This window comes from Prinia subflava, chromosome 23 (assembly GCF_021018805.1).
Source record: "Prinia subflava isolate CZ2003 ecotype Zambia chromosome 23, Cam_Psub_1.2, whole genome shotgun sequence".
Lineage (NCBI taxonomy): Eukaryota > Metazoa > Chordata > Aves > Passeriformes > Cisticolidae > Prinia > Prinia subflava.
Genome location: NC_086269.1, coordinates 3,993,415 through 4,010,658, shown reverse-complemented (window position 1 = coordinate 4,010,658; position 17,244 = coordinate 3,993,415). Strand labels below are relative to the sequence as shown.

The window sequence follows — 17,244 nt, the reverse complement described above, 5'->3', positions numbered from 1 at the left end:
AGGGTGCTTAATGATGGGAAGAGCAAGAGAAACTGGTTCTCCCCACTGGGTGGTTGCCTAAGAAGAAACACGTTTGTACATGGGAGGTGCAGGGGAGGAGGAAAGTGTGATTTTATTGTAGAGTATTAAAATGAGATTTTCACCTGTGGTAAGTTATGAGAGTAAATGGAATATTTTAAAACAGCAGCTAAAATCTTTATGCAAATCTTTTTTTGTGGAACTGGGTGGTAACCACTGATCACACCAGCTCTAACCTGGAGCATTCAAACACACACAAACTTTTTCAGGTTCACCACCCATCCTGGGCACTTGGCATTTTCACTTTGCTCTCAATTAGATTGTCTAATGGTTGACTTCCTTCTCCTTTGCCTGCAGGTTCTTCAGGGTCTGGATTATTTGCATACAAAATGTCGAATCATCCACACAGATATAAAGCCTGAGAACATCCTGCTGTGTGTGAATGACCAGTACATTCGCAGGCTGGCTGCAGAGGCAACAGAGTGGCAGAGATCTGGGGCTCCCCCACCATCTGGCTCTGCAGGTGATTAATTCTTTTTATTTATTTTAAAATTTATTTTAAATTTGTTTTTGAAATTTTTTTGGAACTTTTTTGAGGTTTTTTTGAAACTTTTTTGAGGTTTTTTTGAAATTTTTTTGAGGTTTTTTTGAATTTTTTTTGAGGTTTTTTTGAAATCTTTTTGAGGGTTTTTTTTTAATTTTTTTGAGGTTTTTTTGAAATTTTTTTGAGGTTTTTTTGAAATTTTTTTGAGGTTTTTTTGAAATTTTTTTGAGGTTTTTTTGAAATTTTTTGAGGTTTTTTTGAAATTTTTGAGGGGGTTTTTTTGAATTTTTTTAGTAATTTCTTAATTTTTTTTCCCTGAAAATTGATGCTGTTTCTCCCACACACCCCCTCCAAATCATCACTGAGGAAAACTTCCTGAGCACAGTGGAACAATAATGCAAGTAACCTTTTGAAAACCTGAGTGGAAATTGGGAAATTAGTCATAAATTGTAACTCAGATGATGGGGAAGGCAGTTTGTGTCAGAAAACAAGAGGGAGCCTGCATTTAACAACAGCTAACCTGGCACTGGTGAAGTCAGTCTTATATAACACAATGTTGATGCACTCAGTACAGAACTGGTGTAAAAATGTGGCAAAATTCTCACATTTCCTTCAAAAGTTTATTACTTTTCAGTGCATAATGCTGGAAATGCATTTAATGAGAGTTTCAAGATGAGTTACCTGTTGTCAGTTTGCAGAAGTCTGGAAAACTGTAACAGAAACAGCTTCCTTGATATGCAAACATCCCTAAAAGGGCATTTTAAAGGGCAAATTATTTTGTGTTCCTCCTCAGAATATCCATCTGTAACTGTGTGTGCTTTCCAAAAACCACTGCAGTGTGTATTGGAAGGCTCTGTCAGTCATAATCTTACAACACCAACATTGAGCTGAACTGATCACAGCACATCTTAGCTTAAGGAAGCTCCCTGAAGTTTGGTATTTTAATGCTTTGATTTGCATTTTCATTTGGGTAGGATGCATAATGCATGCAGTAAATGAAGCTACGTGACAGGAAGTTTAAGGCTTTGATATCAGTCAAGCAAGTCTCCTGTCTGAAACTTGAATTATGCATTTGCTCATTTAATGTTTTTATACTTTTTTTTTATTGTTGTGTTCTTGTAGAGAAATGAGCCTTCAAAATCACATTTGCTGATACAATTAAAATGTTATCACACCACATAGGGAAGATGTACCTTAACATCAGAATGCAGTTGCATTTTTTGAATACAGCCATACTGATTTACTGATCTTCCTTTCTCTTTCAGTGAGCACTGCACCACAGCCAAAACCAGTAAGTGTAATATCTTTAATCTATTATGCATCTACTGATAGCATCTCCTGCATTGTTTCATAATCCAGGCAGCCTTAAGAGAAAACAATCTCATATCAGAAGGAAAAAATGGGATTTGTGTTTGGCATAGGCATCAGGTTCAATGCTGTCTTGGACTTGTAAATGGCATTAGCTCATTTAGCACCAGAACAAGGAGTTCTTGTGGGGATCTCAAGGTCTGTTGGGAAAGCCTCTGTTTTCTGGAGTCTCAGATCTCCCTCACTTGGAGAATAATGTAAGTTTTTCAGGTCAGGGCAAAAATTCACTGATAAGAGCCACAGACAAGTGGTTCAAAACCCAGAATAGCTGTTTTTTATCTGGGAGAGGAGCTGTCCTCCAGCATTTTCATCACAGACTGCTTCCTCAGCTCTATGATAAATGAAACCTTGGTGCATTTTAAATTTATTGAAGTATAAAATGTTAAGTCCGATTTCTCTGCTTGCTTCTGTGTAGGCTGACAAAATGTCAAAGAATAAGAAAAAGAAGTTGAAAAAGAAGCAAAAAAGGCAGGCTGAGCTGTTGGAGAAACGAATGCAGGAGATAGAGGAAATGGAGAAGGAAGCAAACCCTGGGCCTGAAGAGGAGGAAGAAGCTCAGACCCCTCTGGAAATGCTCATAAAAGTCAGTCCACCAGAGGAAAATGTCAGCAAAAAGCCAGGTATGGACCTAAAGCATTGCCAACGTGGCATGGAGAGTATTGTCCATTTATTCATGGGTATGAGGAGGGAGTCAATGAAACAGATGAAATTACAACAGCCAGTTCACTTTTAGCTGAGGTGGTGGCTGTTGTCATCTCACCTGTTTGCACTGGGTTCTGTCCTTGTCACCTTTAGCTGAGGTGGTGGCTGTTGTCATTTCACCTGTTTGCACTGAATTCTGTCCTTGTCACCTTTAGCTGAGGTGGTGGCTGTTGTCATTTCACCTGTTTGCACTGGGTTCTGTCCTTCTGCTGAGGCTGGGGAATCTCCTGTTACAAACTGAGCGAATGTTCAGTTATATTCAGAATACTCCCTACCTCTCAGGGTGCCCTTGAACATCTTCCAGCTATTTATTAAGACATATTCTGCTACATTCTCATTTTCCCCTCTTGCAGCACAAGCCCTTGGACAGGAGGGATCTAATCTCACAGAAAGCAACGTGGAAGAAGGAGCAGCAGAAATCAACTGCAACGGGGTGACGGCAGTGAGGGACTTGACAGGCCCTGGGAACGAGGGGTCTGTGCAGCTGGAGGACGACCTGCACAACGCCAATGACTGTGGCAATCACACACAGAAGAATGAGAACTTGCACAGCTGTAATTACAGCCAGCACAACAGTGACTCAGAGAACAGGCCTCAAGAAGCAGTGTTGGACTCGTTTGTGCCCTTGGCCACAGAGGATTCCATGGTGTGCCAGCCCGCACCCAACCAAAAGCAGGCACTCAGTGAGGAGGAGATCAACAATTTCCAGGAAAGCATCAGGACAGAGACCCCTTCAGAGGATGAGAATGAGAATAACAGCCCCACAGACAACAAAGGTATAAGAGGAACCTTGTAAGAAACAGCTCCTTGATGTGGGAGATTTCTTTAAACACTTCATGGTATGAACAGAAAAGTGCATTTTGAAGGCTGAAGTGATCAGAACAGCCTGTTTGAGTTTTCCTGCCAGGAGTAATTAGCCTGACAATCAAACTCCACGATGTTTGCTGTTTGTAGGTGCTGGTTGTAGTTGTGCCTCAGTTTTGACTTTTGAGTGCGTAAATATTCCTACTTTTTAAAAACACCAATACCTTTAATTTTCAATGGAGGAACATTTCCTCCTTTGAACCAGGTGTTGCTTATGTGATTTTCAATAAACCTACAGATTGTCACTTGCTGTTAAATTAAGGGATAGGTATGTTCAGTGTGTTCTGACAGTTTGGTTCTTAATATGGAGCAAAGGTAACTTCTCTCCATTACTCAAGATGAGTTCATGTTTTCCCAGAAAACACAACTTGAAACAAAGTTTATACAGTGTAGAGAAAGAAACCCAAATTCTTTAATGCTTTTATTTAAATATGATTTTCTTCAGAGTGGAAAAAATGTGTCTTGTAGGCTTAGGAGAAAATAAGACATGAAATAGTGTACAGCAATTTAAACACATTCCAGGTGAAATTGGTAAAACTGTCCATTTTTGCATCTTTGTATCTGTGCCCGGTGATATCTGTTTGGAGAAGGAGGGTAAAACTACCATTTGTACTTACTAAAAAAAGTATTCTAGCATTTTCTTGCCAGAGTACCACCAGGGGAGTTATATGGATGAAAAGTAACAAGAGAAATTTAGATTTTGAAACTTGAACTGCACTTTGCTGGATACCTCTGCTGGGTTACTGCCATCTTTTGCTTCTCACAGCCCTCTCCCAAATTTACAGCTTCAAACTCTCCCAAATTTTAGGTTTAGAGGTACAACTGGCTGTCATTTAGTGACCTAAAACTTTTGCTCTCCACTGTGTCATTCAATTTTCCCAATACATCCTTTAGCTCTTGTAAATGTATTGCAGCAGTGAGTGGTGGGTATGTCAGAAAGATGCTCTAACATGGGGAATGTTCCTTCAAATATTTAGGAAGGCTTAAGGGGGGTTGTGAGGTTTGTTTTATTTCTGGCAATGCCCTTATTTCAGCAGTTTTGTTTATTTAAATATAGACAGGCTGTGCAAGAAATGCTGGGAAATACTCACTGGTGCATATGCTCATTTATCCTTCTGTTTAATGACACCAGTTGGGTCTTAATGATGTTAGTGCAGAATGATGCTCATTTTTATAGCCAAGCATCAGGGAGGGAACAGTTCTGATCCATCAGAAAAACTTCCTGGCTGGGGAGAGGTTGATAGGATTTGGGTGACAGATGGTGACACTGCCTATGTAGCTTTAATCAGCTGTTGTACACATTGCCTCTAGGAAAATCAGCTGCTGGGAATTTCCTTCTTAATCCTCTTGAGCCCAAGAATGCAGATAAGCTCAAAGTGAAGATAGCTGACCTAGGAAATGCCTGCTGGGTGGTAAGTTTAGTCTTTTCACATTGACTTTTTAAAGCTGCAGATTCAGTCAGTTTGCCAAGATGGAAAATAATTTGTGGAACAGATCCTTAGGCCTGGCTGTGAAAACAGTGACAGTTTGAAACTGTGACAGAGAAAAAAGAGAAGGAAGGAGAGACACAAAGAAAGAAATGGTCCTCTAAACACAAGATTTCATCCATGCTTTGGGTTCCTCACTGGCATTTGATTACTTCTTCTAGGGCTGTCACATACAGAGTGTAGAAATCTGCTCATGTGAAACTGCTGCAGTTGTTCCTCAGTCTCCAGGAGAGCTGAAAAGTTGCAAACAATTGCTCTGATGTGCTGGTTCTGTAGCTTGTCAGACCATTTCAGTGCATTCACAAGCACATGAAAGAGACTCACCCAATAAAACTCCCAAGTTTTATTCTTTGATGGTTGTGCTGTGCTGCTTTCAAGTGCTTGACATTTCAAATAGAAGAAATATCTCTTTTTACTTGGCTTCTAAAATGGCAAATTACTTCAGATCTGTTGGGAGAGGTGGGTCTCAGCTCAGGATTGCAGTCAGGCTTGCAGTGCCTGGCAGGGTGATTTCTCACATTACTGTTGTTTATCTGCTTTAAGGACCATGGCCTGTCTGCCAGGACCGGGCAGGAGATGCTGCAGAATCTTCTTTTATTCTGTTTTTGTGGCTTGCTTTCCTCTAAATTGCTGGACTGTTTCACTTGAGGAGGACTCATGTAGAGCATTTAAACAGCACTTACAGGAATATAAGGAAATAGTTAATGAGGATGTAAAATGAAATGTAATGGTAATGAGCTTTGATCTACTCTGGCCTCCTAGGCTGTTGATTCTCCCCTTCTAAGCAATCTTGAGCTGTTGAGTAAAACATTTCTTCTCTTTAGCACAAGCACTTCACTGAGGACATCCAGACGAGGCAGTACCGCTCCCTGGAGGTGTTGATAGGCTCAGGGTACAACACCCCTGCTGACATCTGGAGCACAGCCTGCATGGTGAGTCCTGCCAGCTGGGCATGTTCCTCCTCTGCTCTGCCCTCTGAGCTGCTCAGGGGCTGCAAAAATCCCTTACAGTCCCTTACAAAATTCCCTTACACTTGCTGAATAATAGGTTTCCACACCAGAGGGTTTTTTATTATTATTATTTATCTTTTTTTCTCCACATGTGGCTTTCCTTTTGAAAGTTTTGTTGTCCAGCATCAGCAGATTTTCAAGTATGATTGTAGTTTGTCATCATGCTTTCTGGAAAAACAGGACAACCAGGCAGTTCTGAACACAATGTCTTTTTATATTAAAAAAAAAAAGTATTTCTGCTGCATCTAGCACTGTTTCACAAGTGCCTTCAGTATACTTTTTAATTTTAATCATCCTCTGCAGGTTTGGAATTGATGTTTAGTTTGAGTAATGCTGAAGCTGTTCCTGTAACAGCTGGCAAATGTAGAATATGACAATGAAAAAAATCAGTCAAGCTATCTGCCTCTGCCTCTTCAGTGTCTCCACTCTTTGTCTTCTACAAATCAAAGCTTGGGTTTTATAATTCAAGCTTGGAAAATAGACATTTTTGCTGTCTTGGAAAACAAACTGGAATTTTGATAAATGTGGTAAAAGAAAATGCAGTAGGGTCATGTTTTCTCTGCCAGAATTACACAGTGTGCCTGATTCAATTGTTTGGCACCAGCAGTTCATAAAGAAAATTGAGAATGCACAAGGTCAGGGGTAGTGTTGTGAGTACAAGTGAATACATAAAGGGTGAATGTGTCACAGAATTTAGGAGTGGTGAGTTGAAATGAGTGCAGATGTTTTTCTCATTTAAAACATGTTTTCATCTCTACAGACAGATGTTCAGAGATTCACTGGTTGAAAAAAATATTTGAAAACTGGGGAGAGGGAAGAATCCCAAAAAACCCCAAGCAAAACAAAACAAACTAAAAATAACCAACCCCAGAAACTGTAGTTTGGACATGGTATTATTTTTGCAAAACTCTGAAGAGGAAGAGGAAAGGCTAAGCATGTGAAATACCTTAACTTTGTGGCTGACTGGTGGTCCTGTACCCAAAATTCATCCCAGGTGTGCCTATGATGTTTTTAATGCAGTTTTTAAAGTGTTGCAAAGTCACTGCACATTTTAGGCTGTAATGGAGTATTTAATATACCTGTTTACTGTAGTTTTGCAGGTTATTCTTTCCCACTGCTTTTCTTCTGGCCCACAGAGATTTGCAGAGTCAACCTACAGCTCATCTTGCAGTGTTTTGAAGTGATTTAATGTGCTCATTTCTATTTGTTTAGGCCTTTGAGTTGGCAACAGGGGACTATCTGTTCGAGCCTCACTCTGGGGAGGATTACTCACGAGATGAAGGTCTGTTTGTCTCAGTTCTTCCTTTTTAAAGTGGGACTTGAAATCCAATGGTTGCCTCTTCAAAATGAGCTTTGTCTTACAAATCAGCAATGCAAAAAGATTATTTACACAAATCAGCAGCAACTGTGCTCAAGCCTCTGCAGTAAAGCACTGTGCAATGAAGTCCATGCTCTTTTTTTGGTGTTTTGCATTCCTCTTGCTGCTGGATTCTCTACCTTGTGCCTCAAATTTCCCATATTTGTTTTCCCCTTGCCCCTTGTCTTTGTTATTCCTTGGTGTAATCTGGTTTCAGGTGGGCCTCCAAGATAATTTTTAATGCATAGTGTCTTTATATCCCAGAGTATGAAACTAGCATAGAGAGGTTTTGAGTGGATGAATCTCATTGTCTTTTTGTTTTGTTTAATTTTTTTTCACATCCAGATCATATTGCATTGATCATAGAACTTCTGGGGAAAATACCTCGCAAGCTCATTTTGGCAGGAAAATATTCCAAGGAGTTTTTCACCAAAAAAGGTAAAAGGAAACAAAGAAAATATCGCTTTATCCCCTCATCCCTTGCCCAAATACACAGGAGTGTCTTGCTGCAAATGCCAGTTAGAAATAGATGCCAACAAAGATGGCACCTTTAGGTCTTTCCTTTGTTTTATGAAATGCTTTATCAGTAAAACTGCAACTAAATTTAAGGCATTCTTGTCTTACTCCTAAAAGCATCCTGCACCCTAGTGCTCAGCATCTTGGTGTAGAGCAAATGCAGCAGGTAGAAAAACAGCTCAGTAGATGTTTTGTCAAACTTGATGTGGTTTTATTTAGCTCATCTCTGTCAGCTAGAGGTGGGAACTCATTTTGAAGGCTTTTCTAGACAGCTTGACTCCATTTCTGGCAGGTCAGGCACCTTAAATAGTGCCTGGCATCAAGAGCCTTGTTGCTTAGAGCACAGAGCATTATTACAAAGTCTTGAGTACCCCAGAAATGTATTGTTTCAACAAATTAGGTTTTGACCTAGTTTAATAATTCTTTTTATAAAAACAAGCCCTTCTTTATTAGCAGTGTGTTGCTTTCTCAGTGCCCCATGCATTGCATGTATTCCAGAGTCAGTGGCACAGTTTAAGTGTCATGTCAAGCAGCATAATTGGTGATTTAATTAAGGTAATATTTGCTGATAGGGGATCTGAAATAGCAGGAGGTGAAAAAAGAACCCTTTGAGGAAGTACATTTCTATAACAGGTTTCTGAAGCAGATAGAAAAGGAGGTTTAATGTTATGACTTCTCCCTTCAGCATGCCCCAGCACTTTGTATTCCCAATTATTAGAAGAATCTCTGAGTTCACTCTGTCACATTTAGCTGTTCACTCAGTTTTACTGAGCTGCTCTGCTCCCATGTCCTGCACTTAACCCTTTTGTCTTGTGTTTTCAGGTGATCTGAAGCACATCACCAAACTGAAGCCCTGGGGCCTCTTTGAAGTGCTGGTGGAAAAATACGAGTGGGCCCAAGATGAGGCAGCTGCATTCACAGACTTCTTACTGCCCATGCTGGAGCTGATCCCAGAGAAACGAGCTACAGCAGCAGAGTGTCTCAGGCACCCCTGGCTTAACTCCTAGAAGCTTCCAAGCAATGCCACAACGTTATACTCTGGTTTACAGCATAGCCTACACACCCAGCTGCCCTTTCCCACATCCATTTTTCTCCTTGTTCACTTCCAGTGTGGAGTTCTTCCTTCAAGGCTTCCAAGATTTTAGATAAATCTAACCTGTTCTGCTGAGTTTGTTTGTGTGACTTAATGGGGACTGTGCTCAGCCAGTGGGCATCATCTGTGTTTTTGCCTTGATTGGGCTTCACCAAAGACTAATTGACTGGAATAAGAGATTTTTCCTCAGTCTCCTCACTGTTAGGCACCGTGTGTGACAAATGTGAGCTCACCTGTGCTCGGATTTCTCCCTTAGCTAAATTCCAACTCTCCTTCCTTCCCACGAAGATCTCATTGACTCAGGAGTCAATTTTCCCACTGTTGATCCAGTAGCTACTGATGGGGGTGAGAAATAACAGTTGGCATCAAGGTGGTGCCAGATCCTTGTTAGAGCAAAGACTTTGAAATCCTCCATCACTCTCTAGGTGTCTACTGCATTTTTTGCTTTCCAGTCACAAACTTTTATTTAGTTCTAGCTGCTTTTGAAAGAGCTTTTTAAACCTAGGTTTTAGTCTCCTTTGTTTCTTCCTCCAAAGTGCCCTGTCCATTTAACTTCTTCTCCTTCCCTGTGCCCTTGATAGTCAGAATAGTTTCTGGACTTGGTGATGTTTTCTACTTCAACGCCTGTGACTAAAAGGTGACAGCAAAATAAGCAAAAGCTGGAACTGACTCAACGCACAACCCTCAGCAAACAGATGGGTGCACCCTCAGCCTGCAGAGAGAGCCTTATTGCAGGCAACTCTTAACATTATAGTGAGCCATAAGTTTGGGGGGGTTTTTATCCCTTACTGGCACTTTTTTGCCTTGCTTGAGGTATTCATGAGAGATTGGCTTTCACTGATGCAGTCTGCTCTGAGTTTTCATTTTTGACCATTCATTTTTTTTGTTTTTTTATTTCCAAGGGAAGGGTTGCAGTGCCTGTATCACAGCCATGCTGCTGCAGCCCTGGACTTTGAAAATCAACACTTGAAGTTCCAGTGTAAAGATTTCTATTCATTTCCTTCAGGTGCAGGCCTTCAGAAATAACTTCCCAGGATGGGACTGCCTTTTATTTTCTGGGCCATTAGCACAAGAAGAGAGCTGGCAGAAGTGGAAGAGAACTGACTTTTCCACATAGATACTGGATTAGAAGCTGTTTCTAGAGTTACCCCGAGTAAAAAGTGTTCTGTGGGGTTTCTATGTAAACTTCTCAGAGGGGGTCTGGACATAATGGGTTAAATGGGTTAATTTTAATTAAAAAAGTTAAATCACTGTGGCATTTGATAGTTCTATGATGGCTTCTTCTAGACTTGCCCATCCTGTTACAGGTTCAGTGCATCCCACTCTTCTCTAGGCAAGATTTGGCAGTGTTGAGACTTCAGAGTCCCTTCCTTGCTCTGGACCAAATGGGTTTTGGATTTGTGGTGGCTTGCAGAGGACAGAAGTTGCTGGAGACCGTGCAGATGCTATCCAAGCCAATTTCCATTGCCAAAGCTGCCAGGACCACTGTTAGTGTCACTTGTGTGTGTGTGTTTGGGAACTGTGTAAGGATCATTCACTCACAAACCAGCTCATTTCATCCACTTGAACAGTTTCTCCAGTTCAGAGCCTGATTTGGCTTATTATGCAAATGCTGCATGTTCCTTTAGTGGTAGATCAGGTTCTCTATGCATATAATAAAAAAAGGCAGGTAACATACCAAAAAATGTTTTAAACTGCTGAGTTAACCTTTTCTTTTGGTTGTTTTGTTGGGTTTTTTTCTTTCATTTGGCATTTTCCAGTTGTGGGTCACTTCTGTATCTGTTACAGGAGGACTGCAGACAGTACAGGGTTCCAGCTGAGGATACAGGACAAACAATTCCTGTGCTCTTGAAAGCTCACCTGGTCCTGCCTCCTTCACACTGGCTGGTGAAGGAACATTTCCCGGATTTCTGCACTCTGTTGAGAGCTCCTGCCCATCCTTCCTTCCCTTCCTCTGCCAGCCCTGATTGGAAAAGGGTTTTTTTTTACCATGGTATCCAAGGCTAGAGCCAGCCTGTGAGTGAAGACCTGCAGGAGCAGCTGTCCTGATTCAGTCTTGTACCGTCTGCTCTGTTCACTTGGGGTTTGTTCCATTTCCAAATTGCCATGAAGTGCTCACACTAAAGGATTTGTACTTGCTGTGTCAGTCTAAAACCTGAAGGAAAATACATTTTTATTCTTTCTACTTGGGTGCTTCGTCTTTTTTTTTTTTCCTTTGTGAAAGCCCTACAATAAACAGATTATTTAATAACTGAACCCCTAGTCTTCATACATGCCCCTTGTAATTCTGAGTCAGGGGATCAGGGATGGAATTTGCTTCAGTAGTGAACAATCACTTTTGATTTCCAGAATGAGGTAGGTAAAGATTTTGTTGCTGGTGTTGTGATCCATTTTAAAAAGAGGAGAAGAGTAAAAAATAGGACAACTCTGCTGGAATTTTTCTATTCTAAAATACATTTTTCTTCAAGTCTGTCATATCTCTGCTGTCTTATCTAGCCAAGAGTCTCAATAAAACCTCCCCAAACACTTTTTTATAGGGAAGCATAAAACTGGAAGGTACTTGTTAGAACTGAACTGACTTGAGTGCTGCAGGAACCAGCAATTTTCAGTGACTAGAGATGAAAATGATAATGCAGGCTGATTTGGGGTTCTGACCAGGTGAGAGCTGCTTTGTCTTCTGCAGGAATGGGCTGTGCCAAGGGCTGCCATGGGAGGGTGCTGGATGGGATGGGAGATGATGGCTAAATCAGATTTATTGGGTGGTGCAGGGAGTTGATGCTGACTGGCACCATCTGTGCTTTGCAGGTGCAGCCCAGCACGCTGGGTTCTGGTTTTGCTGTTTGGTTTTCTATTTTTTCCCAGAAAAGTGCCCTTTTTCAGAGGTTGTGTTTGGTTATTGCTGCCCAGAGCAGGAAACTGATTCATGGCTCAGCTGGGAATTGGCCTGTCATGGTATTTTTCCAGTAAAAGAGCAACCTGGGATATGGCAGAGGGTTTCTTCCTCAGGAGATGACCACAAAACCCAAAACTGATGTTTTGGTGCTGTTTTTGGTTTTTTTTGTTTTAATTCAGAAGTAATTTCCTCGAAAGAAAGTGTACAAACCCCCAAAAAGCAGCAAATTACCATCCTCCCCCTCTTGTCCCTCTTGCTGATGGACTCAGAAAAACTCTTTGTGTCCATTTTGGGCTCTTCCACCAGTTAAGCTCCACAAGAGCTGAGAGCCAAGAGCGGCCCCGTGGATGAAGAAAACAGCTGTAGAAAATCCACAGAATTTGGTACGTTTAAGCTTCCTAGAAGAGTCACTTCAAAGAAAAGGGCTGATGGAAGGAGAGCTCTGGATGTCCCTGGGAACAGAAAGAGTAAGTCAGCTATTAGGAAATAGAGTATGACTTCAAATTTTATGCTTGTTTTATTTTACGCTTGGCAAGGGTTTGTGCTTTCCCAGTTTTGGGAGGCAAAGCAAAGACTTATTTCTTCTTTAACCACAAATAAAACCAATGTGACTCCAGCACCAAAATCAGCTGCCAAGCCTTTGGTAATCAGAATATAAGAGTGGCATCATGGATGCTAAGAATATTAAAAATGTGTGTGGGTTATCACTTACGTGGTGATCAGCTCTGTCAGTCATTTCCCTCTTCTGTAAAACAAACAGAGAATTGCAGAGTTAGTGTGTAAAACTGAAAGGATGGGTCTGTTTTGCAGGTTTGTTTTCAAAAATGAATACATTTAAAATGAGATGGGGGAAAGCCCCAGAAGCTGGGAAAGGTAATTGGGTAAATTTGGGCTCCTGCCTTGTTCTCCATCACTTTTCTGCCTGCTGCTGGCTCTCTATCCCTCCAGAGCAGAGTGTGAGTGGCAGGGATGAAGCCACCCACCATCCACCAAGCAACAGCAATGACCTTGAGGCCTGAAGTTCTACCTTTCAGATTTTCCAGATTCTGCACTGCATTGGTCTATAACTCTCAACTTCATATAAAATGTTAGTGAGTTCTCACAGCTCAGTCAGACAAAACAATCCTTTTCCAGCCCCAGAACCATGGACACCATTGCAGCTTCAGGCCCAAAAAGTGCAAACAACAGCGAGTTGAGGAGAGCAATCTGAGAGGATGGGACTTCATAACCTGAAGTGCAATTGGACAATTAACCCCAACATGTTACAAAACTTATAAACATGGAACAAAACTTATAAAATCGTGAAAACTCGTGACCCGCCATCCATCTTGGGCAGAGCCTTTGCCAGGCTTTTGAACTGTCCAAGGTGCATCCTTTAAAGTCCTTTTAATAAACACTTTATTCCTTTAACACTGCCCAGCCTCTATCCCAGGCAGCCTCTCACGGCAGAGAGGTTTCCCCCGACCCTGCGGGGCTGAAACGCTGCCCTGGGAGCTCTCACCTTTCTCCTCCACTTTGAAATCCGAGGGGAGCAGGTTGTCCTGCCGGTTGCCCAGCACGAAGGCGAGGAAGGAGAGGATGAGGGCGTCGAGGATGCCGATGATGCACAGGATGTACGCCCAGCGCACGGTGCACGCGCCCAGCGTGTATTTGTCGGTCTTGTCGCCGCACATTCGCCTCACCTCGCTCGAGTCCCAGCCGTCGGGGTAGATCAGGCAGCCGATCATCAGCCCCGTGGCTGCGGGGACAGGGGGTGTCAGTGCTCCTGAGTTGCTGCTGATGGTGCCTAAGAGTTTTGGCTTTTTGTTTTACATAAATTTGTGGCTTTGGAGATTGCTGTTGATGCCTTAAGTTTTAACTTTTGTGTTTTTCAGACTCTGTGGTGCCCAAGGTGCAGCTCTGAGCTCACAGTCAGGGTCACTCAGCTCTGCACACAGCAGGGACACAAAACAAATCCTTTTCCTGCTGCACACCAGGGACAACTTTGAGGTCCAAAAGCACAAACAAGGGTGGCTGGAGTGAGGAACAAAAATGATGGGACCTCACAGCCTGGAGCTGTAGTTGGACAATTAAACCCCAATATGCAAATGGACCAAAACTTATAAAAATGTAAGACCTTGTGACTATTTTTAGTCCATTCTAAGTCCACCTTGGGTGTAGCCCTGCTCAGGCTCTTGTCCTGCCCAAGGTGTATCCTGAAGCCTTTCAATAAATCCATACTTTATTCTCTAGCTCTGTCCACTCTCTGTTTCAAGTCAGCCTTTCTAAGGCATCACTGTAGCTTCCAGTATTTTTTCTGTCTTTCCTCCCTACCTTTAGGAACCTTATAAGCTAACCTTATAAACACATTCCTAGATATTGTTTATTCTTATTCCAACCTTTCTGTTTTCAAACCAGAATCTGGACCAGACATAACAAAATTGGGACAACAGAAACCTCTGGCCTGCTTCCAGAGGGTCAGGACCTCAGGAATTGTTACCTACCCAACTAACCTTTTAATTGTATAAGTGTACTAATTTACTAACCTTATAAAAATTATAGAATTACTGCACCATGTGTACTTTTCGCCATGTTGTTCACCTGAAAGCTTTCAACTAAAGGTTTGCTTTTATATTTACTCCACTTGGAAAGATGTATTCTGTTTTCCAGGCATCAATACTGAAGTGGAGAGTGCAGCTGGAGGAGCAAACGTGCTACAAATCCTTCAGGTATTGAAGACTCTTCCCTTGAAAGGGGCTGTGGTTGCTCATCCCCGTGGGCTCTGCTCTGCTCCCAGCAGGGAGGAGCAGGATCCTGCTGTTTTCCCTTCCCACCAGGCGAGGATTGCTGCACCAGCATCTCCTGTCTCGGTGTTGCCCAGGCAACGCCTCTGCTCCCTCTGCACAGAGCCCTGGCCGTGGCACTCCAAGGAAAGCTCTTCTCCAAACAAATCTGGGATGGGTTTGGTCTGTGTGGGATGGACGCCCTGGCCTGGCGCCGTGCAGCTGATTCCAGCTTAGGGTTTGCTAAGGTGGAGCTGCTGTCAGCAGCAGCTTTGCAGGGAGATTAATTGTGCTTGTTCAGCTGTGGTGGTTCCAGCAGCAGCTCCTCCTGTGGCTGCTCCCAGAGCTCAACACAGCCTCGAGAGCTGCTCCAGCCTGGCCATGGGTCCCCAGCAGCTCTGCAGCTTTGCCATGGCAACTGATGCCAGCAGGCTGCTGAAGGGCAGCTCATGCCCCAAAATCTCAGAAATGCCTTTCTATCCCTCTCAGAGAAATTTGATTTACTGGACAAGAACAACAATCACGCTTGGGATGAGTTCACACGCAAGGTTTTGGGGCACGATTAACAAAAACCCTTCACGTGCTCTATTCTTTATGTTGGAAGTAACTGGTGCAGATGTGAGGCAGTCCCTGACTCCTGTCACACAAGAAGCAACACAGTGGTGGGCAAGCAGATGTTTGTCCCTGCTCCTCGTGGGCATCTGCAGCCTCCTTAAATGCACCTTGCCCCACACCAGTGCCCTCTGGGGCAGTGGCCTTGTCCTTTGCCAATGCTTTCTTTTTCCCTGGCTTGGGGACAAGCCAGCAGCCAGGTGAGCAGGCAGCTTCCTTGGTCTGCAGAGAGGATTTCTCTTCATGGAAAAGCAGCGGGTTAACTACACACGGAATAAATCTTCCCTGTAACTAACAGAGAAAGGGGGGAAGTGAGGAAGAAATAATTCCTGTGAAATTGTGCCCTGGTGCAGAGCAAAGGCCAGGAAATTAATCTTCTCTTAGTCTGCCCCCTTCTTAAAATAATTCCTAAAATGCAGCAGTACCTGTCCATCTGCCTGTGACAATTTTCTCTTCCCCCATTCAACAACAACAAAGAAAAAGCATAAAAACCCCAACTACCACAGCAGAGCCTTTCCCTGCTCCTGCTCCCCAGGAGGCTGAGCTGCCCCAAGCTTCTTATCTAAATCTTTCCTTGAGCTCGATTCTTGAGCTGGGGACTGAAGGAACCCCGCAGCCTCCTCCCACGGGGGGTCAGCGCTCACATGAATGATTCAGGAGCAGCAGGGCCGGGCTTGGGTTTCAGCTGAGGCTCCCAGGGAACAGGAGCTGGGTTACCAGGGGTCTCAAGAGCCTCGGGGGAGAGATGGGGAAGGCTTGGGAACCTCAGGGACGAGCAGCAAAGTGAGAAAATGCGAGTGATGGCACCAAAACAGTCTGTCAGTCCCCTCCTCGTGTTTCATCTTCCTCGGGCATTATTCCCTGAGCTCAGCGAGTTACTACAATGGCCCAGCAAACGCCCATCACTGTCTCCCTGCTTCATTCCTGCAGGATCCCGAATCCAGGAGGGCTCTCTGTGCCTTGGGGTTTTTTGAGGGTTTTTTTTGGTGCTCTCGATCTGATCCTCTGAGCCTCCCTGCGGCTGAGCAGCAGCAGTGGCGCTGGGAGAAGCTCCCCCAGGTGAGTGCGGCCACCAGGTTTGGCAGCACCTGGGGCAGCATCACCCGACACGCGGCATCTGCTGCGTTTCAGCTGCTCTGGAAGGAGTTTTTAACCAAAAACTCCCCCCTGGTAACCAGTGAGGGGGAGCGAATGGCGTGGAGGTGACACTGGGAGAAACCCACGCCCCCATCCCCAGCAGAACCGAGGGCAGGAGGGGAAAAGGGTCGGCCCTTGGGCAGAAAGGGAAAAGGGTCGGGCCGAGGGTAGAAAAGGAAAAGGGTCGGCCCTTGGGCAGAAAGGGAAAAGGATCGGGCCGAGGGTAGAAAAGGAAAAGGGTCAGCCCTTGGATAGAAAGGGAGCCGGGTCGTCCCTTGTGCAGCCCCCCCGCTCCCCTCCCAGCCCCCTCACCCGCCGCCAGCTGCATCCAGGCACAGACTTTGTAGACGGTGGCTGCGTTGCAGAAGAAGAAGAGGCTGAAGCAGAGGATGGTGCCGATGATGAGGAAGGTGGAGATGCCTACGAAGAACATGGCAGTTTTGAAGGCACTGGAGGGGATGGTGCCGAAGTCCAGGGGGCTGCCCTTGCAGATGAGCTCACCGGTGAGCGCGTTGCCGATGCAGTAGGAGAAGAGGCCGAAGTAGCCGGCCTGCGGCGTGTCGATGCTGTCGCCGATCCAGTAGGGCTGGATGAAGGTCACCACCATCAGGATGGAGAAGCAGAGCGTGAAGAGGGCCCAGAGCACCCCCATAGCCCGCGCGTTCCGCACATAGTTGGTGTGGTAGATCCGGGCCGCCTCCTGCGCCGGCAGCAGCTTGGACATGGCGGGGGCAGCGCCCCGGCCCCGGACCTGGCCCCGGCCCCGGCCCCGGCCCCGCTCCCGGGCCGCCCGCTCGGCCCCGCCCGGCGGCAGCGGGGGCGGCGGGAGGCTCTGGCAGCGGCGGGACCGCCCCGGGGGGCGGTGGCGAGACCTCCTCCCA

At 44.4% G+C, this 17,244-nt stretch overlaps 2 protein-coding genes across 4 annotated transcripts in view; one reads left to right on the top strand and one right to left on the bottom strand.

Moving 5' to 3' along the window:
• The window catches only part of SRPK1 (SRSF protein kinase 1), a 27,630-nt gene extending 16,486 nt beyond the window's left edge, over positions 1-11,144 (top strand). For both annotated transcript variants that reach the window (XM_063418655.1, XM_063418656.1), the window contains 9 exons: positions 376-541; positions 1,828-1,853; positions 2,346-2,550; positions 2,986-3,408; positions 4,808-4,908; positions 5,808-5,915; positions 7,206-7,275; positions 7,696-7,788; positions 8,689-11,144. In XM_063418655.1, coding sequence (XP_063274725.1) covers positions 376-541; positions 1,828-1,853; positions 2,346-2,550; positions 2,986-3,408; positions 4,808-4,908; positions 5,808-5,915; positions 7,206-7,275; positions 7,696-7,788; positions 8,689-8,873 — 1,377 coding nt within the window. In that variant the 3' untranslated portion in view covers positions 8,874-11,144. The remainder of the gene's footprint in view (positions 1-375; positions 542-1,827; positions 1,854-2,345; positions 2,551-2,985; positions 3,409-4,807; positions 4,909-5,807; positions 5,916-7,205; positions 7,276-7,695; positions 7,789-8,688) is intronic.
• Positions 9,811-17,244, bottom strand: LHFPL5 (LHFPL tetraspan subfamily member 5). Of its 2 annotated transcripts, XM_063418659.1 has the most exons (5): positions 16,865-17,244; positions 16,676-16,783; positions 13,354-13,590; positions 12,565-12,597; positions 9,811-12,304 (listed from the first exon to the last, which is right to left on the bottom strand). In XM_063418659.1, exons 1-4 carry the CDS (start codon positions 17,085-17,087, stop codon positions 12,581-12,583), a joined length of 585 nt encoding a protein of 194 aa, XP_063274729.1. In that variant the 5' UTR covers positions 17,088-17,244; the 3' UTR covers positions 9,811-12,304; positions 12,565-12,580. The 2 variants fall into 2 exon arrangements, with proteins under 2 accessions (XP_063274729.1, XP_063274727.1); XM_063418657.1 differs by having other exon boundaries at positions 16,676-17,166.

What these genes read in the sequence shown, in the direction of transcription:
- LHFPL5 (XM_063418657.1), bottom strand. Translation starts at nt 17,087, where the DNA reads ATGTCCAAGCTGCTGCCGGCGCAGGAGGCGGCCCGGATCTACCACACC. An exon ending in CTGGATGCAGCTGGCGGCGG is followed by an intron (nt 13,591 to 16,675) that starts GTGAGGGGGCTG and finishes CTGTCCCCGCAG; the next exon opens with CCACGGGGCTGATGATCGGC.